This window comes from Oncorhynchus mykiss, chromosome 26 (genome assembly GCF_013265735.2).
Source record: "Oncorhynchus mykiss isolate Arlee chromosome 26, USDA_OmykA_1.1, whole genome shotgun sequence".
NCBI classification, from domain to species: Eukaryota; Metazoa; Chordata; class Actinopteri; order Salmoniformes; family Salmonidae; genus Oncorhynchus; species Oncorhynchus mykiss.
Genome location: NC_048590.1, coordinates 26,593,827 through 26,618,796, shown reverse-complemented (window position 1 = coordinate 26,618,796; position 24,970 = coordinate 26,593,827). Strand labels below are relative to the sequence as shown.

Below are 24,970 nucleotides of genomic sequence, written 5' to 3'. Positions count from 1 at the left end.
ACCTATCCACCTGTCAATCATTAGCAGGTGATTAAGTCCGGTCTTTTACCTGTATGTAAACTACATGGACTGGATAAAGTCCGTATCACAGAAGATCTGTGTTCAAATGTAAAAGTAACCGTGAATGCAGTCTCTGCGAACAGTGCCTTTAAACTATAAACGAGCTATAAACGCAGATCTTCCATGATACGGATTGAATCCAGCCCTTTAAGCATTGATCATTAGTTCAGATATGAGGTTTAGGGGATGGATTCAATCCGTATCGCTGAAGTTCTGCGGTATAGCATGATTGAAATGTAGGGCTGGATTCAATCCGTAGTACCGAAGATTAGCGTTGTAGCCTGGTACAAACGGATACATTGCCTTTACATTTCAAATCACGCCATAATGCTGATCTTCGGCGCTACAGATTGATTCCAGCCCTTAAAGGCAATGCTCCCACGTTCATGGAGGCTGCATGTCGGCTCAATCAGAAATTACCCTTACATTTCAATTGGGCTATACCACATAACTTCTGCAATACGGATTGAATCGAGCCCTTAGGCTCTGACTAAACTAGTGTTTACTTTGTTTTACCTGTGGTGAGTGAATCAAGGACACATAACCCAACAGAGTAAAAAATAAGACCATTTATTTTCAGTTCCCAAAAGTAGTCAAGTTAAAAATTATATTTGCAAATCATGGGCTGGTGTTACCAGAGCCTAATTTCACATCACAAAACAGAATCACTGACCACCAACAAGACAATATAGTCTGTACAAAACTATACAAAGTCTAGTACAGAGAATGAATGACTTCAGAATCAAGTCCACCGCTTGGAACTTGCTGAACCTGACTACTCAAGTGCAGGACATATCAGTCTGGGGTCCTGGGGCCCCCCAGGTGCACGTTTGGGTTTTTGCCCTAGCACTACACAGCTGATTCAAATAACCAATTAATCATTAAGTTTTGAATCAGCTGTGTAGTGCTAGGGCAAAAACCCAAACGTGCACACACACATATATCAACTCCAACCATAGCCCCTGCTATTTAGCAGGGGCCATGGTTGGCGTTTGTGTGTGCGCACGTTTGGGTTTTTGCCCTAGCACTACACCGCTGATTCAAAACATAATGATATCTGGGATCATTCACCCACTTGACTTGGAGAGGGGAATCTCAAGATAAAAATTGGTGGGCATTTTTAACACAAGGATCATGATGCTGAGGCCGTCATGCGTTTCATCCAGGTTCTGACATTCATGTGTAAACGGTGAGAAGCTGAGGAATATTCTACTCTTTAAAAAAAAAAAAAAACTTTTTTAAGTGAACTAGGCAAGTCAGTTAAGAACATTCTTATTTACAATTACTGCCTACCGGGGAACAGGGGGTTAACTGCTTTGTTCAGGGGCAGAACAACAGGTTTTTACCTTGTCAGCTCCGGGATTCGATCTAGCAATCTTTCGGTTACTGGCCCAACGCTCTAACCACATGGCTACCTGCTGCTGTCAGTGCTTTGAAGGGCTAATGGGGTTAGGAAAAGCTCAGTTGCTAAAGCTTGTCCTCCAAACAGTTTGCATGAAGGGTGTTGTTAAGGTAGCTCCAGATATAAGGTCTGAGACACTCATGCCACAAGCACAGTTTGGATAATGCTTCAGTCAGTGAAGGGGCACTTCACCATGGCACAGGCCATTTGCTACACACAACATACAAATGATACAGAGGTCAGCCAGTTGTACAATGTGAAAATTATCTCTTGAAGGAGATTTGAGAGGGACATGATGAAATTGAAAAATAACTAAAGAAAATTGGGCAGAATTCATGAACACACGACACAGTACTACTTCTGCCTCCTCTCTCTACTCACACTGAATGACATACAGCCCAATGAACACACTATGGGATCAGACTAGTTTGGACCAGCTGTCCACTTATGACTGACAGCACAATGCAGCACTACTTAAACACTAGTAATGGGGGGGGGGGGGGGGGGGGGGTCTATACAGTTACATATCAGGATATATTGTTTTGACAATATCGCACTAGTTGGCTGTACCTGCACAAACGCCAGTATTTTTCCTTCATATCTTGTTCTCCGTCTTCTTTTGTATTCAGAACTTTTATTTCCATGACTGATCAAAACTCATTTCTCATGGATCTCGCTTGTCACTCTGCAGAAGATATGGTGAGCAATATGTTTGGAACATCAACTCAATCACAGTATCGAATCGCAATACATAATCATGATAATCGCAATACACATCGTATCGGCACCAAAGTACCATGCTAATATCGTATCGTGAGGTCCCTGGCAATTCCCAGCCCTATTGAACACAGTTTATATTGATCGGGAGAGACTACATCAAGAAAACAGCCCCTTGTAGGGTACAGCAGGAGATGGAACAAAACATTTCCCGCTTGGACACTGTAGCTAGTGAACGATTATGATAAAGGCTTTGACAGATTTAAGGTATATCAAATACTCCTTAAAGACGATACCTTTTCAATGATGTTTCATCATTGTGTTTATATTTTTTTACAATCACAGAAATAGAAAATACTGCATTCTAACAGCCGTACATCTCTGCACATAAAAATGGAACGATGCTATGTGGATTTGCTGACAGAAAAGGTATTTTACGGGAGCCTCATGCCTTATACAAGTTCTACCTCTGCTGGCCTCTGTCTGAACTGCGGCTGGTTCCAGACAATAGGAAGGGACAGTGTTCCAAGGCCTCTCAGCAAGGCTCTTCCAGTGATGGTATGGTACACATACAGGTGATATTTAGTGGGAAGTTCAAGTGTTTAACTTTTAACAGAGAAGTACTAGAGCCCAAAACGAGCTGGGGTGCGCTTTGGGGTCATGGGTGCCTCCTCCTTCCTTCCTGGGGTGCAGATTTTCACAGCCCTATTGAGACAAAAGAATAAACAATTGGCAATAAAAAATAAAAAGGGACAGGCTCGCGGGGTGGGACAGGCTAGTATAGAGGGACAGGCTGACAGCAAAATCCTGACACTACCCAGCATTCTCTCCTCAGCCCTCACACACACCAGCAATTACAGCCATCAGGTCATAACCCAGTCCTTCCCTTCATCCCTAAATTCTGACGTAAAGCTTTGAGCCCACTTATCTGAGTATGGGTGGTGGGGGGTTGCTGAATGACAGACCGGAACCAGATCAAAATGTGTAGTAGAAGTGTTTCATGGGGCCCCGGCACAGTGAAGGGATGCTTGTGTTCACAGGCAGAGGAGGACAAAAGCAGCTGAGAGCCAGCCATGTTTATTATCATAATTCTGAGGCCCTCGCTCTCTAATCTATTCCTTAATCCTCCGTGTTTTAATGTGATTCTTTTGGAGAATGGCTGACAGACACACAGACTGATATAGAAATACATCTGCTGATTCATTAACAATAGTGTTATTTCTTTCCTCCCAAACCTATCTCTTTTGTGAGTCTTGTGGAATGGGTGCGAAAAAATGTCCTTTCTAATTTGAAAATTAACACTGTCTCCTTTCTCCCCTCTGCTGTGGCACCATTTAAATTGCAGCAGTAATGGGGGTCAGCAAGGAGTCAATATTATTTCTTTTTGTCTCGTCTGGAGGGACTGGAGGTGAGAAAAGCTCATCATGGAAAGTGAGAGAGGTAGAAAAGACAGGATAAGAGAAGGAGAGGCAGAGAGAATTAGAGAGAGATGGGTAGAGAAGACAGAGGATAAGAGAGAAGGAAAGGCAGTGAAAATTAGAGAGAGCTGGGTAGAGAAGCAGCTAAATTAACCAGTTTCTACGACTCGGAAGGGGCAGATTCTGGAAAACTAACATTGTTTCCCAATGACCCCCATTGTAAAAGAGCAAACTTCGATTTTTTGTTTTGTTATACAGAAATAACAAAACATGCAGAAAAGCTGCTGCTGTTGTTCAATGTACACGTAGCCAGGTCAAAAATCACAACCTACGGTTCGCAATGCTCCCACGTAGGGAAATAGAGCCTGCGAGAAGAGCCCTGTGGACTCAGGCTATTCAGAGTGGGAAATGTAGGGACGCGGTGTCCAATTAGGCTACACGTAGTATGTGTGTAAAAAAAACATTTAACTTGTTAAGTACAGTCTGTTTGTAACTCCACTCACTACTTGTAGCTGTATAGTCTGTTGTTGACCTGGCTAGCTTAATATCCTGGTTGGTAGGTAGCTAGCACTCACAAGGCTAACGTTAGCGCCGTCATGAAATGGGGCATGAGGGAAGCCTTTCAATATTAAGTTTTTCTAAGTAACGGGAACGCTTGGCAATGTTGAAAAGTCATCTTTAGAAGTACTTTTCTTAAATGTAGCTTTGTTATTCACTAAAACAAGCAGACAACAGGAAAATTGCTTTGAAAAAAGGTCAAGATTTTGCTGTGAGCCAATTGGGTAACCAATTGTTGCTTTCCCCACAGGCGGGTGGGGCTTCGGCGGTCTATTTAATAGCGACTGGGACTAGTGTCAGAGTGAAACCTCTCTGAAGAATAGATGAAGGTAGATGAGTGTATACCTGACGCTGCCCACGTTACTCTTCCTGTCCTGATCCTCTCTCCTGCTCCTCAGTTGCTGCTCCGCCAGAGACATCTCCTCCTCCATGTTAGTGATCTCCTCCTTGGCCCGCCGCCGGTTCTCCTGCACAGAGAGAGAGAGGAACAGAGGGGTGAGAGGAGAGAAAAGGACAGAGGGAGGAGGAACTAACCATGAGACGTAGGAAGGGAGGAAGGGCTGAGTAACAAGAGCTTACCATCCTGCTCTTCCCTGCCTGTTTGACGCTGTAGAACATGGGCCCCAGCTCAGCCAGCCACTCCCCATCCACCGCAGTCACACACTGCATGTACTCCTACAGGAGGGACATCAAACAACACAGGTTACAACACAGTAGAACACAGTAGCAGAGCTAGAAGGCTGATATATATATATATATATATATGACAGCTCTTTCTGGTGAGTCAAGGTGTAGAACATCATCTCTGAACAGTCCAGATCATAGCGTAGCTGTGTGGAGGCTGGGTCTGTTACCTTGGTGGTCATGACCAGCTCGTGGTAGGTGATGTAGTCTGGGGTGTAGCCCATGCCAAACAGAGAGCTGGTGGGATGGAGGTGGCAGGGCATGCCTGTCCTCACGTTCACATACTCCCCTATGCCCTTCAGCTTGGCTGCCTGGTGGAAGTAGGCAGCACAGATACACTTCCTGATGATGTCCCAGTCTGAGCCACAGGACACCAGGTTCATCCTCTGCTGCACCATGATGTCTTTGAGCTGGGAGCGCACCTCGCGCACCTGAAACACCCACCCACAGAGACACGTTAGCTACCGGAGAACCAACACAAGAGGACATTCAATACACATTGCTCAGTGTGACTATTGTGATGCAAAGTGGTAATCAAGTGCATTTCGATCCTAAGCCAGGGAGACTGGTCAGAGAGAGTAAAGGACAAGGGCGGGGTCTGACCTTTCGCATGGCCTTGGTGTGGATGAAGTGTTCGTTGCACCAGATGCTGGAGTAGTTGTTGTTCTTCCACTGCAGGTAGACGTTCAGGTAGGTCAGGTGGTCACTCTCTGGGACAGAGAACTTCTCCCTCACCTGGTCACTCTCCTCCTCACGACCCTGGAAAGGTCAGGGCGCAGAGGAAATACAGGGGTCATACAACTGTCCAGTGTGTAATGTGAACTTTTCTTAACAGAAACAAACATTAGCAACACATTAAGACATGAATCGGTTGGTGATCTCAATGACATCTACCTTAGGCCTGTAGAAGATGGCCGGTACAGACAGCATGGAGACGATGATGAGGATGTCAGCACTGCAGCCCATGTCACATGATACGATCAGCATCTTGGACAGAGCCGGGTCCAGAGGGAACTCCACCATCAGCCTCCCAGTGGGCGTCAGGGAACCTGAGGGGGACACAAATAACTTACGCACTTCCTGTCTACAGACAGAGGAGAGGGGGAACACAATACAGGTGACACATTCCTGTGTTGACAGTGGAGGGTTGTAAAAAATATTTACATCAAACTTTGCCAGCTCTGATTTAAATGATTACATGACAGACTAAGGAGCTTAGAGGGAAAGTTTAGAGGCAGAACAGGCTGTATTGGCCAGGTAAACCTTAATCAGAGATGATCTGCCGTTAACACACCACACAGGCAAACGTCAAAAGTCCTCCACAGACACCAAATCCCCTAATCCCCAGGGATCTGGCTCAGATGAGACAGAGATGAGACTCAGCCAGTCAAATCTAACAGAGGATAAAGCACTATGCAATTACTCCACTACCTACACCACAGTGCTACCTAGCTCTGTACTTTACGGTGTGCAGTGCATGTACATACCATTACAGCAACCTATTGACTAGTTCCATCATCCAAGTCTCTCCTCACACATTAAGTAGTTATTGTTAATCTGTTGGCTGTATTGCTGGTGGGGAACACATACTTATCCCACCCTATTTTAACCTTGTTTTCTGAGATAGAATCATTTATTTGATCAGTTTGTACATTTAGTGGCCTAATCTTGAGTGATGTGGTCCAGGCCAGGGCAGAGACCCACCTGTGTTGTCCAGGGCCCCCAGGATCCACAGCTGGTACATGGAGTTCAGCATGTTGTCCTCAGGCGGGGGGTCCATGAAGTGGAAGAGCAGCAGGTCCTGGACCCCCAGGGATTTGAGCAGCAGCACCACGTTGGCCAGGTTGGTCCGCTGAATCTCTGGGATGGTGGTGGTCAACATCTCATTCTTGAAGGCGCTCTGGGTGTAGAGCCTGGATGGACAGAGAAGGAGAGAGGAAGAGATGGCGTGACAGAGACAACGACAGTGGGGAGGTTATTGAATCATCTAGCAGACGCACCATTTTTCTAAACGCACAAATGCTCCATAGAGTGACAGGTCTGGAGACGCTGTCTTCACCACCTGGTTAAACCCGCTCTGCATGGCACTGATATGATTTCACACCGTGCTTACACCTGTAACAGTGGCACCGTGATTGAGAAGCCTCCGTTTCCATGAAAGCTGAACTCTCCCCAAGGGCAAAGAAACAGGCCTACTGCACATTAAACATTTAACCAAGCTACTTATGAGGTATTTACTATCCAAACTATTTAGAGCCGCTCCCATTGCTGCTTCAGACTGATAGGTCTGGCCTAACAAAGCATCTCTCAACCATTTCAGTTAGTGGCTAATCCCTCTGAAGTGTGTGCATTATGAAGGAATGATCTGTGTTTGTTTACGCCAGGTTGTGTGAATGTCCTCGGGGCTGGAGATGTGCGGTGTGTTGGGTGCAGTCACAGCTAAGAGATGCTTTGAGTAGCAGATTCTCCACACAAGTCGAGTCACCCAGCACGGCGCACACACGTCACCTTCCGCCCCTCCAAACGCCTAGGCCCCACTCACTCTAAAGCTCCACTCCCAAATTGATTCTTCACAGATCTGTGCGTGTGTGTGTGTGTGTGTGTGTGTGTGAGGGGGGGTAATCTTGGTAGAGGGCGCTTTTATAAAATTCCCAGCTCATTTACAAGGCAAAACAATCACGTGTCTGGTGTGTGTCACCATCTCCCTCAACTTGGGGAAGTATGACAGATAGGAGAAAGGTCATGTGAAATCTCAGAGAGAACAGGCTTTTGTGTCACATTTTCCCTGCTGTTAACAGAGTTAAACTGCATGAAATCCTGTGGAGATTAGGATTCTCCCTCCCTCTCAGCCTCTGATGGCTTTGAAAGCAGCCCGGCCGCCTTGCAGATCAGAGGCCTGGACAGCCCATCTGAGGGGAGCTCTGATGTGCATCAACCAGAGGATGAAACACCGGCGGCGGCATTACACACAACAACACACAATCTCGCTTCAGATAGACACCCGTTTCAGCACGGCTCACCATACAAAAGGATGCTAGTGTTTGTATCTGGCTTTCTACCTTTTTGGTGGATAGGAGCGGTTGGAATGAGATAGCAGGCAGAGTGAGGAGAATTGTGTAATTCAGCCTGTTTATTCCTGTATCTAGGCACCAGATAGACATGAAAGGGGGACGATATGGCTGATCTAACTTTTAGTTCCAGACTGCTTCAGTCAGGTGTAGGAGTACTGAAGTATCTTTCTAGAAGACAGGACACTCTTGACATAGACCAGTGTCAGCCATGTGAATACTACTTCCTGCTAGCCCTGACTGGAACTCTCAAACATCACACCAAGGTGACACCTTCAAATAACTGCCATTACACCTTCATTATGGCTCCATACTTCTCTACCACAACTGGAGGACAAAGGAAGCCCTCTGGAAACTGAGGAAGGTGGGAGGACTGCACATGTGGAGTGTGAGACTGGTTGCTTGTGAGTAAGTGTGTGTGTGTGTGTGTGTGTGTAGACAGTGACTTACCTGTAACACTGGCCCGGCCCTGTACGTCCTGCTCTGCCCGCACGCTGATTGGCGTTAGCCTGGCTGATGGGGTACACCTGCAGGGCATCCATGCCAATGCGAGGGTTGAACACCTGTCAAAGAGAACACATCAGCATCAAAACACAGAGAAATACTATCCTAACATGGCTTGTCTTTATCATTTGATAGTCTGGGGAAGATAGTGAGGGGGACCGGGTACCTTGAGTTTGCAGTATCCAGCATCCACAACAAACATGATACCATCCACAGTCAGGGAGGTCTCGGCAATGTTGGTGGCAACGATGCACTTCCTCACACCATCTGGAGCCTGGCGGTTAGAGAACACAACAAAGACATTACCCACACGTCACTTTACCAGTAAGGAGGACGAGTTCTTTTTTGTGTTAAGTATATGCATTCCGACTACCTAATAGTAAGTATGCTTGTGTACAAAGGATACTGCAGTATGTTAAGAGTTCCAACTGTACATGTTAGTGTAACAGTAACTGGGTGTTATTGGTTACCTTCTGGAAGATCTTGGCCTGGAGGTCAGAGGGCAGCTGGGAGTAGATGGGCAGTACAGTCAGAGGAGGGGCGCTCTCCAGATCCTCCAGACGCTCCACAATCTGGTCTGACGTCACCTCGATGTCCTCCTGGCCAGGCATGAAGATGAGGATGTCTCCCCCCATACCACTAAGGTGGATCTGTAGGGCCTGCTTCACTGCTGCCTCCACATAGTCTTCCTGGGGAGTCTGCACAAACACACAACACTGTTAGAATACACAGCAACCACACACTACCTCGGTACAAATAACAGTAGTCTTACTCCATGACTAAACCGCGCCCGTGGCTGCCATTCTGCACATGATCATTTTGTCGATCCCCACCAGAAGCGATCATGTTAAAATACCAAAACCAACTGTGAATCAATTATATAGATTTCAGGGAAGGTCAAAACACATGAAACATTCAGCTAGATAGCTGTTGCTAGCAGTTTATCCAGGGATGTTATTTTACCTGATATGCAAATGGTCCTCTTTTTAGCTGGTTCTATGTACATTTTACACATTAGTGTGTTCCTCTACTCTGACGATTAATCTACTTTTTAGCTGGTTCTATGTACATTTTACACATTAGTGTGTTCCTCTACTCTGACGATTAATCTACAGACAAAAGTGAAACCAAGTTAGTTTTTTAGTTATCTTTGATTAATCTCTCCTTGTTCGTCTTTAAAGCACCCACGTGGGTTTGTATCTTTGTGAAAACCAATAAGGAGATGGAAGAGGCGGGACTTGCATTGCATCGAGCATCTGAAATAGAACCAAGTAGTGTGGATGAAATGATTGACAAACATGCATGTGTACATTTATTTTGCAACGCCCGCCCACGAAATGTGTCCGGTCTAGTCAGGGTGTAAGTCATTATACAAATGAAATGCCTGTGTTGAAACAAATAATAATACATGGATGTTGAATGGAGAGTTGGACACAATACCTTGCTGAATAAGATGTCTACAGGGAATGTTCTTCCTGGAATGTGGAATATGGGAACGTTGCCGAAAAATGCAGCAAATTTGTCAGAGTCCATGGTGGCTGAGGTGACTATCAGCTTGAGGTCAGAACGCCTCGATACAACCTGGAATAAAAGGACAGAGACAGAGAGTTCTACTACTGCTTACAAGACAACCAAAGCCTCCGAATAAAAAATTGGCATGCAAAACAATCACAATTGAATAACATCCCGTGAGCTGTAAAAGTGTCTCTCTAGTCTAGCAGTCTAAGCCACTGTCCCTGGAACACATATCACTGCCAGTATGAGTTTGAATCCAGCCCACTGCTCTTTCAGCACTCTCTCTCCAACCTTTCAGCTCTATATCGCTCTATGCCAATAAACATACAAAATACTTTATAAAAAAGGTTGTCTCTCTGACCTCTCGTAGCAGGCCGAACAGCACGTCTGTATTGAGGGAGCGTTCGTGGGCCTCGTCCATGATGACGGCACTGTAGTGGTCCAGATCGGACTCCCTGAGAGACTCTCTCAGCAGGATGCCGTCTGTCATGTACTTTATCACAGTCTTCTCCGACGTACAGTCCTCAAAACGGATCGCATAACCCACCTGCAAAGCAAAACAATAAATGGTTTAGTAGTGAACTACATATATTTACATTTCACGTATGAATTACGGCGTTCAAACGACAGTGCTACGGGTCAACCAAAGAAACGAGCTGGCGAGGACAGTTCCATGACAAGTTGTAGAATGGAAGCAGTGTACAATCTCTGAATCACCACTAGAAAGCAGTGTTGCACAATATATGAAAACAATCGTCAACTCCATAAGGAGAAAACCAAGAGAGCACCATGACTCACCAACAATTGACCTCTAAAAACAGTGAACATTGATATCTGGTGGAAGAAAACACTTATTCTGTTCTGGGGTAGTTCCGTCCATCTATAAACAAGTTCATTGCAGTTCATAAACTCTTGCCAGGTCTGTTACACTGGGTTAACTGATAAGACTAGTTATCTACTGCTTTGACTGATCCATAGATCACCGTTTTCAAAGATCTAGTTAATGTTTGTCTAGTGGCTCCGTCATAAGCCAGCTGAATGCTCACCTCCTCTCCCAGGTTGCTGCCCAGCTCCTCGCTGACTCTCTTGGCCACGCTCATGGCTGCCACTCTGCGGGGCTGGGTGCAGCCCACCATGCCGTAACTGGTGTAGCCGTCCTCGTGAAGGTACTGGGTCAGCTGGGTGGTCTTCCCACTGCCCGTCTCCCCCACCACGATCACAATGCTGTTGTCCCTGGACAGAATCACATCACAACCAATAACATTACAATCCTGATGGGACGTTCAACCTTACGAAACTGTGGAAACATGAATAACGGCTTAAGAAAACAGATCCGGAAGTGTATTTGTCAATGATTTACAAACGCTGTCTAACATTACCTAAGTTAGCATTAATGTGGTCATTCTCTAACCAAAGGTAAATCACATATGAACATTCTGACTTCACAGCCCCCAACTCCCCCCTTCAATGCCATACATGTCTTATCCTACACCTTGAATGAAAGCCTGCATCTGGGGTAAGGCTGGGGGTGATAAGTGGTCCCAGGACAGCCAGGCCCGGTCCAGTAGAGTAGCTACCTGATGATGTTGAGCAGCTGCTGCCTCACAGCGAAGATGGGCAGATACTGCCTCTGCTCCAGCAGGGTCTTCTTCTTAGCAAACTCACTGCTGGCCTCACTCTTATCTTTCATGTGGTCTGCAAACTTCTGGTCCGTTCTGGAGGGAAGAAGGAGAAGAGACGGAGGGAAATAATGAGGTCGTTCTTGTCACAATGGATGTTTAATAAACATTCAAAATGGACACAAAATAAGCCTTTAGTAAAGGGCTTGTTACCTGTAGTCCACCTTGCCATCCTCGCCCACTGGCTTGCCCCCAGAGCTATCCCCGTCCTCGGTCTTCTTGATGCCCATAATGTCACCCAGCTTGGTGCCTGCCAGCTCCCAGTGTTTCTGTTGAGCCTGAAGAAACAATCAAAATGAGAGTCAGATATTCAGCCAGTAACCATAACATCAAGTACTGTATAGCTGTTTTAAACATTGCCTACCTTCTTGCGTTCCTTCTGCTCGCGGTGCTTGCGGACCAGCTGGCTGCCCTTGCGGGAGATGATGGCCATGTCAGAGGTAGCGTCTTTCACAGGGATGACAGGCTCCGGCTACAGCACAGAGAGACATCAGCAACAGTATCCTATTCAGTACACGGCAATTCTGATAGTAAGTCTACTAGTTATTACTCAGCCAGTTCCAAAAACTTATCAGCAGACTCTTACAATTCCTCAACAAGCCTGCAACAGCTCTCCCCCAATGGCTCAGACCTTAAAAGTATATACACTCCCCTACATATTTGGACAGTGAAGAAAAAAAATAATATTTGTCTCTATACTCCAACATTTTGGATTTGAGAACAAATGTTTTATATGAGGTGACAGAACAGAATGTCACCTTATTTACATAAGTATTTCAGACGCTTTCCTATGCACCTCGAAATTTAGCTCAGGTGCATCCTGTTTCCATTGATCATCCTTGAGATGTTTCTACACCTTGGAGTCCACCTGTTGTAAAAATCAAATTGATTGGACATGATTTGGAAAGGCACACACCTGTGGCGTGCACTGTCTCACAGTTGATAGTGCACGCCAGAGCAAAAAGATTTAGAGAAGGGTACCAAAAAATGTCTGCAGCATTGAAGGTCCCCAAGAACACCGTGGCCTCCATCATTCTTAAATGGAAGAAGTTTGGAACCACCACTCTTTCTAGAGCTGGCTACCCGGCCAAACTGAGCAATCGGGAGAGAAGGGCCTTGGTCAGGGAGGTGACCAAGAACCGATGGTCACACTGACAGAGCTCCAGAGTTCCTCTGTGGAGATGGGATAACCTTCCAGAAGGACAACAATCTCTGAATCACTCCACCAATCAGGCCTTTATTGTAGAATGGCCAGAAGGAAGGCACTCCTCAGTATAAGGCACATGACAGCCCACTTGGAGTTTGCCAAAAGGCACGTAAAGGACTCTCAGACCATGAGAAACAAGATTCTTTGGTCTGATGAAACCAAGATTGAACTCTTTGGCCTGACTGCCAGGTGTCACGTCTGGAGGAAACCTGGCACCATCCCTACGGTGAAGCATGGTGGTGGCAGCATCTTCATGCTGTAGAGATGTTTTTCAGCGGCAGGGACTGGGAAACTAGTCAGGATCGAGGGAAAGATGAACGGAGCAAAGTACAGAGAGATCCTTGATAAAAACCTGCTCCAGAGTGCTCAGGACCTGAGACTGGGGCGAAGGGTCACCTTCCAACAAGACAATGACCCTAAGCACACAGCCAAGACAACACAGGAGTGGCTTCGGGACAAGTTTCCGAATGTCCTTTAGTAGCCCAGCCAGAGCACGGAGTTGAACCCAATCGAACATCTCTGGAGAGACCTGAAGCGACGCTCCTCATCCAACCTTACAGAGCTTGAGGATCCGCAGAGAAGAATGGGAGAAACTCCCCAAATACAGGTGTGCCAAGCTTGTAGCGTCATACCCAAGAAGACTTGAGGCTGTAAATTGCTGCCAAAGGTACACCACAAAGTACTGAGTAAATGGGCAGGAATACGCATGAATAAAAGTGAATACATTTGCAAACATTTCTAAAAAACAGTTTTTACTTTGTCATTATGGGGTATTGTGTAGATTGATGAGGGGGGGGGGAAACGATTGAATCAATTTTAGAATACGGTTAGGTACGGTTAGGTAAAGGCAAGGGGTCTGAATACTTTCCGAATGCACTGTATACTGTATATTTGGCCTTGTGTTGTAGGTTATTGTCCTGCTGAAAGGCAAATTTGTCTCCCTGTGTGTCTGGTGGAAAGCAGACAACCAGGTTTTGCTCTAGGATTTTGTCTGCGCTTAGCTAAAAACTAAAAACTCCCTATTCCTCACCAATGACCCATAACACGATGCAGCCACCACCAACCATGCTTGAAAATATGATGATTGGTACTCCATGATGTGTTGTGTTGAATTTGCCCCAAACATTTCTTTGCCACATTTGCTGTTTTACTTTAGTGCCTTATTGCAAACAGGATGCATGTTTTGGAATACTTTATTGTGTACCGGCTTCCTGCTTTTCACTCTGTAGTTACTCCACAATACTACCCTAACTGACCATGTTAATGATCCATCCTCAATTTTCTCCTATCCTCAATTTCCTCCTATTTTCTCCTTCTCCAATTTTCTCCCTTTCCTTCCTCTCCGGCAACTGAGTTAGAAAGGACACCTGTATCTTTGTAGTGACTGGGTGTATTGATATGCCATCCAAAGTGTAATTAATAACTTCAGCATGCTCAAAGGAATATTCAATGTCTGCATTTTGTTTTTTCTTATCAATCTACCAATAGATGCCCTACTTTACGAGGCATTGGAAAACCTCCCTGGTCTTTGTGGTTGAATCTTTGTTTGAAATTCACTGCTCGACTGAGGGGCCTTACCAGATAATTGTATGTGTGAGGTACAGAGGTATTCATAAAAAGATCCCGTAGAACACTATTATTGCACACAGAGTGAGTCCATGCAACTTATTAAGCATGTGTGGAAAAAGAAAAGGGGTGTGAATACTTTCTAAAGGCACTGTGGACAAATTCACTTATAGTGTATTTAATTCTGTGAAAGTTTAGTATTTGGTCCCATATTCCTAGCAAGCAATGACTACACTAAGTTTTGACCCTACAAACGTGTTGGATGCATGTGCAGTTTGTTTTGGTTGCGTTTCGGATTATGTTGTGCCCAATGGTAAATTGTGTCATTTTGTCACTTTCATTGTAAATGAGAATATGTTTCTGAACACTTCTACTTTAATGTGGATGCTAGCATGATTACAGATAATCATGAATGAAATCGTGAAGAATGAGGAGTGAGAAAGTTAGAGGCATAAATATCATTCATACCTCCCAAACAATGCTACCCTCCCGTTATTGGTAAAGGAAAAAAAACACAAAGCAAATTTAACTTCTTTAGGAAAACTGCCCTAATGTTAGAAACAATCATCATTACGGTCACCCAGAGTCACATTTCTTTATTTTCCAAGCTATAGAACATGATATTTTACATACAGCAGTTTTTTAAAGGACCTAAGAGAGTGGTCTGCTTTGTGTTTTCATTTTTGCCATGGGAAAAAAATATTGCGACACTGGTATCATCGGAGCCCTAGTGTCGCCTCACAAAACATTTGATCTCAAATCCAAAATGCTGGAGTACAGAGCCAAATTAAAAGTTTTAGCTTCCCTGTCCAAATGAATAGGTGTTAGTCATTTCATTGGCCCATAACATGCTGTAATGATGCATTACCTGCTTGGTGAAGACTATCCTCCCGTCCAGGAAGGGAGGGACCAGGTTGTGAACCAGCAGGTGAACCTTGGCAGCGTTGTCCTCCTCAAAGTCATCATCCACCTCCAGCCTCTGGACCACTCCACTGGTCAGCATACGGTTAGTCTCCCAGCGCTCATTATCCTGGCAGGAGGAACACAACACGCATCATTAAACACAGACAACACACACAAAATTCTAATCCACGGATGGTAATAACGATCAAAACGATAACTAAACGGGCTACATACACCCAGGGCTAGAGGTGGTCATAGAGTAGCAACACAGTGCCATACCTCATTGATCTGTCGTCTCTGGGCAGAGATGCGTTTCTGTGTCTGCTTCTGCAGGATCTGCTCTCTCTTCTTCACATAATCCTCAGAGGTGGAGGTCAGTGGGTTGTGGAACTCATCATAGCCTTCGTCCATCATGTACCAGTCTCTGTCCGCTTGCTGCAACACCACAGGGCAATAGTAAATACAAAGAAATTTGCATTTATGAATGTTGGGAAAGCTATTAATTTGTGTTATTGCTAAAACTCCACATGTCCACACACCTTCTGGTCCTCTTCCCACTGCTGCTTCTCATCATCATTATCAAAGGCAATGCCATCCTCTCCTTCATTCTTACCTGGGGCACAGAGACACAATCCACAAACATCAGCAAGCCTTATCAGAGCATTAATAAGAGCTCAAACGTGACTGGGGGAAGACAGAGGGGAAGGAGGAGGGGCTTACCTTTCCCACGGGACAGACGAGGAGTGGAGCCCAAGTGCTTCCTGTCATTGGCCCATTCATTGTACTTGTATGATGGGGTGGGAAGGGGCGTGTCATCAGGATACCGGCCTCTGACTGACCTGGGAACAGAAACAAGAAAAGTTCATTTAAAAGCTGAAAATAACAAATTTCTAATAGCCACAGAAAATGTGTATTTTAATAGTAGTATAAAACCCAGTTAAATTAACATACGAGTGTTGAGCTGCAGTTGCTTACTTGTCCTTCCTCTCGCTCTCCCGTCCAGAGCGGGGGCTGCGCTCCGACCGTTCAGACTTGTCAGAATCCTTGTGTGAAGGGGCAGGAGAGGGAGATTCCCAGTGGGAACGGCGTGAGCTGGCATAGCCGCTGTCATCCTCATCCCAGCTGGTGCGCGAGGGAGTGCCATCTGATTCAAAGGGTATGAGGAATGGAGTGAGAGAGAGTGCTTAGTGTATTTTAAGCATGACCTAAGGACCTTAAAGAACTGCCTATCCGGGGGTGAGGCAGGGTTACTGACCTTTGGGGCGTGTCTGGGGCGTTGGAGGCTCCTCTCTCTTGCTACCCCGGCTGATGCGTTCGGAGGACCAGCCTTCTCTCTGTGAGCGCTCACTCCTCTCACTGCGGTCTCCACGCTCCGACCGGCTGCTGCCGCGGCTGTTACTGCGCTCCCGCTCATCTGCCATCAAATCAGTTAGTCATTACTTCAGTTACAAATACACAACAGATAGAAAAGATTGCTATTGCCTGAATATTAACATTGTGCATGCAGATGTATACATTTTTTTACTCACCTCTTTCACCCCTTCGATCTCTGTCCGTATCTCTGATTCTCTCTCTGTCCTTCTCCCTCTCTCTGTTCTTGTCCTCTTTGGAGGAGGCATACATTCCATGCTCACGCCGGTCTTTCTCCCTCTGCTGGTGTTTGCGACGGAACTCTTCGCTGACCCCTCCAGGGTTAGAGGGTGTCTCTGAGCCAGTCACACGGTATTTCCTGCTGCTTTATGAAACATAGAATAAAGTGTCAGTAAGACAACACTGCATGCATGACATCAGTTTAGATGTGATCTCTTGATAGGGAGAGAGTATGTATTCTATGCCACTACGAAAAGAGGCTACACTAACTCAAAACAAATCATTTCAAAACAACATACCTCTCTTTTCTACCACCTTGGTCCTCCTCGTCTTTGTCTTCTTCATCAGACCCAGAATCACTTTTCCCTTCCTCCCAGTCCTTGTAGGAGGACACCTTGGATTTCTTGTTATTCCTGTCATCGCTGTCAGCCTCAGCCTGCTCCTTGCCCTCTCGCTCCTTTCTCTTTTGAGCTGCCAGCAGATCCAGGCCCAGGAGAGAGGTGCGTGGAGTGGGTGCACGAAAGACATGAGGCTCTACTGCTGCACTCTTCTTCTTCACGATCAACCCGCAGACCTGCGCAGTTGGGTCACTGCCCTCCAGTCGGTGCAGCGACGCATCATCCTCCATGGTCTCAAACAACTGTCTGGATTGGATACCACATTTTTTGGGAGATTAGCCAACTATTAATTCTGTAACGTTACATATGGAAATTACATTAAACTAATCGATCCAAAGTATACAATTGCGCCCGAATAATTCACGGGATGTATTTTAGATTGCTACAGTAGCTAGCTAGGTACGCAGCTATTTAGTCACTACTGTAGCTACACTAGCTACTAATAGTATATTTGTTACTACTACTACTACTACTACTATCTAACGCCAATGAACAACCAGCAGAAACTATTATAACTTAATGACAGACGTGACTTCAAATATATATATTGTTTAAGTAGCTATAGTACCCAGATAGCTAACTGGATATCGCTCAGCCAATGAATTAATTAGCGAGCTAACTATTACGTTACAAAAAGGAAATTAACTAATAGCTACGACTATACACCTGATATTACAGTTGTCAAATCCCATTCATAAACACCGGCTTGCTTACCTTAACAATAGGTGGTGAGTCTATCAAGATCCTGACACGCTAGCTAGTATGTTTTAAGCGAGCTAACGTTAGCTAAACCTGCCACATGTATTTATTGTAACTCAAAAAACGAACTTCAATTACATTAACCCGAGTTACTGGGAAAATACCATTCATGTAAGTACGAAACTGTGCCACCCACTTGAGATGATTCAAACCATTATGAAATAGCTATTATCTTTTGTAAATAATACGTTTTATGTTTACAAAGACAGAAGTCGCCATTGCTATCCCACAATTCCACGGGATATTCCTAAAAAAAAACTTTATTAAAATTAACAATTGACAATCTACTTTCTTCCTGTGGTTTTCCGGCAGACTAGTTTCATATGGCTGCTATTTACACCTTTTTGTCACAAAAAAGGGAAAAGCAGAATGGGGAAAAACTTCAATTGCACCATTCCCCAAAATCGACCACCCCATCCCACTACTTTGGTCCTAAATGATCCTACACCAGGCCGTTGGACTGGGAGGATGGAACCCCTTCTCTCAAAACTTCCTGTAGCTCTTCTGCACTAAAATCTCTCACTTATCATTTCCGCTCCATCGGTGCAGTGCAGTTGATCACCATGGCTATAAACGCAAGAAATCCAACCATACTAAAAAGCTATTCTCTGGCTCTCTCTCTTCGGGCTAACTCACTGGGTACCCCCCAGTCAACTCACCCTTCGGTTATCCTCTACTCTCTTCACTGCCTCACCATATGAAATGTTCTGCCCCACTCAAACTCGGGCAATCTCAACCTGTCTCTCACAGGGCACTTTGGATCTCCAGCTGAATGGGCACCCTCACAGCTGACACAGTGCTTTCTCTATCCCAGCTGTACACTCCCTCTACGTCTCACCAAACAGTGGAAATCAAACATATTCCCTTCAATTTGATCGACCTCTACACGCAATGATACCCCATTGATCACCCCTTTTAGTTGCACCTTGCTCCGGAGAGCAAAGCACACCACAGGTTGAGCCCAAACTGCATGACGCGAAGCACCCGCTTCCTCTGGGAGGCAGATAGACAAAAAAATTGAAACAACTTTCACAGATGTAACCATTCCCAGTTTGTCCTTAACCCAGTTTGACACAACATACGCATCAGCCAAAAATCTCTCCTCGTTCCAAAAATCTTTGGTAGGCTTCTCAGAGCAAACGTTGGACTACCACACCTGTCGCCACATGTAGGCCCACTATATGGTTAGACTACTTGGTTTGTAATCTGGAGATGTACACCTCAGAGGTATATACACTCAGTAGACGAATCTCTGATCTTAGTGCCATTCTTACACTTTCACACCGTCGCACTTCTTCCAGCAGTCTAATGTCCTACCCAGATTCCCGACAATCTACTTCTGTGCAGGACAAGATTATATAGGCAGGAACTACATGAATGCTGTATACTGAAGTGATGATTCAACTGCATAACGTTTACATTCTGACCGTAGCTATTAAATGGAATTTTATAATACAACTTTCAAAATGTGAGATTACTTAAGATTTATAGGAAATGTCAGTTAGAGGTTATACTGGATATCTGAATGAACTGAGCCGTCAGTAAACATATTTCCTTAGTATTTATGAGTACACCTCAAATAGAGAATAATGAACAGCGTAGCATAAGAGCACAGCTTATAAAATCTAAACATGTCACTCAAAATTGAATTAAAATAACACGATTCAGCCTTTTACTTTCCATGACAAGGGCAATGTCAGACTTGACAGGAATGATAATTTCAAATGGGACTGGCCTTTGACGTATAATACATTTGAGTGTCCAAATGGAATGTTGGTTATATGTACAAATCAGTATGAGTCTTGGGCAGATTGTTTTCAGGTGCTTCTCAAGTAGTGGATAGCAACAGTTATATGACAACTGAAATTTTAAATATATTGTTGACATACCAATTAAAATTGGTAGTGCAATTGAATATCCACATATGCTTTCAAGTACTGCCATTTATCCAACGCCCCCAGATCCAAATGTACACTTAAAAATGGCACGTGACCAACACCACAATAAATGAACAGCTGACACAATACAAATGCAAAAGTGTTTTATGCCTTCAAGAGTTCAACAATTTGTCCAAACATTAGAATTAACTCACAGGGCAGCAGTTAAGTGCTAAAGGATGTGCATAGGAAGAGACAGACATATCCTGCACAGTGTTATGCAACTGAAATAATCCAGGTTATAATACACACCAATTCTCATACTTCATGTTTTTTAAAGTATAGTATCACCAAATAAATGCTTAGTGTAAGACTAGAAAAGGGGAGTTGGGGGATAAGTAATCTTCACTTTAAATCATCAATACAGCAAAAGAGAATACTGTACATTGCATGCAGCCTTCGTAACGCAAAATGTTGATTGAGAGAACGAGGCCTATGTGAAATCAGGCAATGCATGCAACAAATAGCTGAACATTAATGAAGTACTTTTAATGAGGCATGTTGTGCAATCAAGTCATTGGTTCAAATCAATGATTTAAGTTTGAAATGACAATGTACTCTCAAGCAAACATACATAAGAATGCTTTGTTGCTAGCTTTTCCTATGTTATTCAGTCACCAGAAATTAAATACTGGGCAGCAGTCTGAGGAGAATTAAGACTAACAAGGAGTATGCAACTCAACGCTATTCAGATTTCTCCGTAAGAAACCAGCATTATTTCTTATAGATATGACAAGCACTTTAACAGCATAGTCATTGTATCATTTAACATCTAAAGTGCTGAGTACAGAGCCCCAAAAAATATAATAATCACTGTCCTAATACCTTTGGAGCTTACTGTAAGAGTCCCACAAAGCAGATAGCAACAACAGTTTGCAGATATACATCAGTTTAGATAATTTGCATATGAATAATTTAAGACACCACACAATAATTACTACAAAAAGGCAGAGTGAGTAAACAATATGAATAGATAAGAAACCAATGTAAAGACACTGAGGGGAGAAAGTTTCCAGATGCATCTCGCCCAAAGCCTGTTGGATGAGGTGTAGAAAAGAAAGCCGAGGGGCAAGGGGATTGTTTTGTCCTTGTCCGCACCTCTGAAAAGTTGTATTCAATGGGGGGGGGGGGGGGGGGGGGGGGGAGTTGGTCAAACATGTTAAGGCCTCCAGACAGAAAGAATGAGAAGAGACAGTGTCAGGGCTCAGGGAGACTTGCGCTCCTGCATGTAGTATCGATACATGACACCCACAACAACTGCAACTATGGCAGGTATCAACCATGTTGTCCACAAGCTAGAGAAAGACAGAGAGCACTTAAACATTCAGCCAGGGAACAAACACAGCACAGTGAAGAATGATTAGGAGACAGAATACTTTGTCAATGCAAATGGAATAATCAAATTCTTATCTCTTATGACTGACCTGGAGCCATCTCCTGAAGTTGTAATGAATTCTTCCTGTGGGAGAATTTGTTAAAACAAAATTCCAGAGTTAACATTAGCAAAATAGGTGTTTATTATTATAAAAAAAAATTACAGAACATTGACTTGAATACTTTACCTTTGCGCCATCCTTCCGGTCATCCTAAAAGACAAGGTGAAATAATAATTTACACACTTACAAGCAGAATAAATCATGCCACCGATTTTTGTTCCAGCATTAATTGAAAGCTGTTTCAAAGACTTTTGAACAAAATGATTTTGCAATGGAGAGTTCAACAGCTGAGCGAAAGCAATCTCTGTACCATCTGGAGCTCCCCAATGTAGTACTTGATGAGCATCGCTCTGGCATCTTTAGAGTGACCAACATCCTCAAAGCTCACTGTGGCATCTGTACCCGCCTGTGCCATCAAAACATCCTCACCTCCTGGATGCTGGAAACAAGTGAACTTACATTAATCATGATCTGTCACTACCAACAGTTGGAATGTAATCACAGACTAGACAATTGTAGCATATGACATCCTACATGACATGGATGGCTGGCTTATATTGACATAAATATCAATATGGTAAGTGTTAAATAAAGCTCTGAACTCTTATTCTGATATCCTCAAATGATTACATATTGGGATAGATTGAGTCATAATGGTTAAAGCTCAGTTTAGTTGTTGGCAGGCTTACTCTTTGAAGGTAAACAAATCTGAATGTGGCTTTTCTCCACAAATACAGCTGTGATAATGTAACACATGAAAGATGTCATCCTGAAATCCAGAACCTGTTTTGCTAACATTCCACTCCTTATACTCTGCCATTGTCAAATTGTAAAGCACGACATGGAGTGGAATGATAACTAAACAGACTGGTACACCATGATGCTGTGCCATTTGCATTGTATTTGGACTTATTTTCCCATTATACCTTTAACATTACATGTTGAGTCGCGCAACTGACCTCTTGTAACCGCCCTAACTGGTAGTTATAGGTACAGTAAGAGGACCAGGCAAGGAAGAACTAGCGAACAATTAGGAGTGGTCGTGACAAAATGTTGCAGAATTATATTTAGCAAATTAAGATAACCAGTAGCTAGTTCAAACCTAGCAAAATATTTGCGCGTTAACTAGCTAACGTTGCATTATGGAACGTGTCTCCAGGCGCAACATTACACCACATATGTTAATATTATTGGGACTATGCAGGTAGACAAAGATAGCAAACAGTTAAGTTACCCACATTACCTAGCTAGTTAAACAGGCAAAACACACTAGCCAAAATAGCAAATACTACCGCTGGCAAGCTGCCTCCCTCAGCCTGTGTTGACTGGGTGTTGTATAACTAACGTTAGGCTATGGTAGCTAGTTAGAAATTCTAACTTTGCAAGTTAGTTTATCTAGGTAGACGTTTAGGTTGGCTTTGGATACGAAATGAATTTGAAGCCAGACAACGGACAGAAGAGACCGAGATTTTAACTACCTAGTAGTGTCGTAGCGAATGTGTTACGTTAGCTTGTAATAGTGGTATTTTGAGCTTACCTCTGCCAAGAAACTGGTGATGTTATAGACTTTATCGTGGATAATAAGCCATGCGTCCGTGCGCTTATTGTGAGTTTTTACTTCTTCCAAGGTGTAGTATGTCACATCGCTGTCTGCTGTCTCTTCTGCTGTGTGAGTCACGTCCACGTTATCAGCACCGTTTGTGTTGGTCATGTTATCTTTAATTTCCTCGCCCATTCTGTTTAGTTTAACACGCTAAGTCCCTTAGCTATACACTTTGATTATCCAACGTTAATGCGAAAGAATGACGACTCGTGTATCCAAATGCCGGTGTTTCGTAGGAAAATACACAGCAAGCCACGGTTCCCCCTTTTCAACCGGCATATGGAAAGGAAAGGACCAATGATTTCACTCCGGTGTCACCTTCCAATTAACGTGTATTACATTTTAGACAAGTAACCAATGAAAGGCAACATTGTAGAATTGTAACCAATCACAGGTGACATTTGGATGATCACGAGACCTCGTCAATTAGCACATCAAATCAAATTGTATTTGTCACATGCGCCGAATACAACAGGTGTAGTAGACCTTACAGTGAAACGTTTACTTACAAGCCCTTAACCAACAATGCAGTATTAAGGAAATACCCCAAAAAAGTATGAGATAAGAATAACAAATAATTAAATAGCAGCAGTAAAATAATAATAGTGGTGCTAAATACAGGGGGCACCAGTGTCGAGGTATTTGAGGTAATATGTACATGTAGGCAGAGTTATTAAAGTGACTGACTATACATTGATCATAACAGAGAGTAGCAGCAGCTAGAAGGGGGGCGGGGGGGCAATGCAAATAGTCTGGGTAGCCCTTTGATTACATGTTCAGGAGTCTTATGGCTTGGGGGGATAGAAGCTGTTTAGAAGCCTCTTGGACCTGGACTTGGCACTCCGGTACCACTTGCCGTGCGGTAGCAGAGAGAACAGTCTATGACTAGGGTGTCTGGAGTCTTTGACAATTTTTAGGGACCTTCCTCTGATACCGCCTGATATATAGGTCCTGGATGGCAGGAAGCTTGGCCCCAGTGATGTACTGGGCCGTACGCCTTGCGGTCGGAGGCCGAGCAGTTGCCATACCAGGCAGTGATGCAACCCGACGTGATACTCTCGATGGTGCAGCTGTAAAACCTTTTGGGGGTTTGAGGACCCATGCCAATAATTTTCAGTCGTGTTTGGCCATGCAGTCATGAGTGAACAGGGAGTACAGGAGGGGACTGAGCACACACACTGAGGGGCCCACGTGTTGAGGATCAGCGTGGCAGATGTGTTGTTACTTACCCTTACGAGTGCGGCCCGTCAGGAAGTCCAGGATCCAGTTGCAGAGGGAGGTGTTTAGTCCCATGGTCCTTAGCTTAGTGATGAGCTTTGAGGGCACTATGGTGTTGAACGCTGAGCTGTAGTCAATGAATAGCATTCTCACGTAGATGTTCCTTTTGTCCAGGTGGGAAAGGGCAGTGTGGAGTGCTATAGAGATTGCGTCATCTGTGGATCTGTTGGGGCGGTATGCAATTTGGAGTGGGTCTTGTGTTTCTGGGATAATGGTTTTGATGTGAGCCATGACCAGCCTTTCAAAGTACTTCATGGCTACAGATGTGAGTGCTATGGGTCAGTAATCATTTAGGCAGGTTACCCTGGTGTTCTTGGGCAAAGGGACTATGGTGGTCTGCTTGAAACATGTTGCTATTACAGACTCAGTCAGGGACAGGTTGAAAATGTCAGTGAAGACACTTGCCAGTTGGTCAGCGCATGCTTAGAGTACACGTCCTGGTAATCCGTCTGACCCTGCGGCCTTGTAAATGTTGACCTGTTCGGTTCAGAGAGCGTGATCACACAGTCGTCCGGAACAGCTGGCGCTCTCATGCATGCTTCAGTGTTACTTGCCTCGAAGCAAGCATAGAAGTAATTTAGCTCGTCTGGTAGGCTCGTGTCACTGGGCAGCTCCGGCTGTGCTTCCGTTTGTAGTCTGTAATAGTTTGCAAGCCGTGGTATGGTGTAGTACGATTCAATCTTAGTCC

General features: G+C 44.4%; 2 protein-coding genes across 4 annotated transcripts; both read right to left on the bottom strand.

Moving 5' to 3' along the window:
• Nucleotides 1–614: 614 nt before the first annotated feature.
• dhx38 (DEAH (Asp-Glu-Ala-His) box polypeptide 38) lies at nt 615–18,284 on the bottom strand. 2 transcript variants are annotated; one of them, XM_021586179.2, is made up of 25 exons: nt 17,984–18,284; nt 17,171–17,515; nt 16,811–17,013; nt 16,537–16,695; nt 16,257–16,425; nt 16,002–16,120; nt 15,821–15,894; nt 15,561–15,716; nt 15,247–15,408; nt 11,970–12,077; nt 11,759–11,883; nt 11,504–11,641; nt 10,973–11,159; nt 10,288–10,473; nt 9,852–9,992; nt 8,882–9,109; nt 8,578–8,685; nt 8,358–8,470; nt 6,544–6,752; nt 5,734–5,888; nt 5,443–5,598; nt 5,010–5,270; nt 4,735–4,830; nt 4,501–4,622; nt 615–2,884 (listed from the first exon to the last, which is right to left on the bottom strand). In XM_021586179.2, exons 2-25 carry the CDS (start codon nt 17,497–17,499, stop codon nt 2,803–2,805), a joined length of 3,786 nt encoding a protein of 1,261 aa, XP_021441854.1. In that variant the 5' UTR covers nt 17,500–17,515; nt 17,984–18,284; the 3' UTR covers nt 615–2,802. The 2 variants fall into 2 exon arrangements, with proteins under 2 accessions (XP_021441854.1, XP_021441853.1); XM_021586178.2 differs by having other exon boundaries at nt 16,811–17,016; nt 17,984–18,283.
• Nucleotides 18,285–20,054: 1,770 nt separating this feature from the next.
• On the bottom strand, nt 20,055–23,311 carry LOC110506515 (cytochrome b5). 2 transcript variants are annotated; one of them, XM_036964267.1, is made up of 5 exons: nt 22,939–23,311; nt 21,712–21,840; nt 21,528–21,551; nt 21,390–21,424; nt 20,055–21,260 (listed from the first exon to the last, which is right to left on the bottom strand). In XM_036964267.1, the coding sequence occupies exons 1-5, from the start codon at nt 23,134–23,136 to the stop codon at nt 21,170–21,172; spliced, it is 477 nt and encodes a 158-aa protein (XP_036820162.1). In that variant the 5' UTR covers nt 23,137–23,311; the 3' UTR covers nt 20,055–21,169. The 2 variants fall into 2 exon arrangements, with proteins under 2 accessions (XP_036820162.1, XP_036820163.1); XM_036964268.1 differs by having other exon boundaries at nt 21,160–21,260; nt 21,390–21,420; nt 22,939–23,276.
• Between the last annotated feature and the right edge of the window lie 1,659 nt (nt 23,312–24,970).

Bases quoted from the DNA above. Each gene is read 5' to 3' on its own strand.
- dhx38 (XM_021586178.2), bottom strand. From the start codon at position 17,499: ATGGAGGATGATGCGTCGCTGCACCGACTGGAGGGCAGTGACCCAACT. The intron at 16,696-16,810 runs GTGAGTAAAAAA...ATTTGATGGCAG, and splicing joins AGATCGAAGGGGTGAAAGAG to ATGAGCGGGAGCGCAGTAAC. The intron at 9,110-9,851 runs GTATTGTGTCCA...GTGTTTGTGCAG, and splicing joins TAGACATCTTATTCAGCAAG to ACTCCCCAGGAAGACTATGT.
- LOC110506515 (XM_036964267.1), bottom strand. From the start codon at position 23,136: ATGGGCGAGGAAATTAAAGATAACATGACCAACACAAACGGTGCTGAT. The intron at 21,841-22,938 runs GTAAGCTCAAAA...ACTTGTTTCCAG, and splicing joins TCACCAGTTTCTTGGCAGAG to CATCCAGGAGGTGAGGATGT. The intron at 21,425-21,527 runs GTAAAGTATTCA...ATTCTCCCACAG, and splicing joins ACCGGAAGGATGGCGCAAAG to GAAGAATTCATTACAACTTC.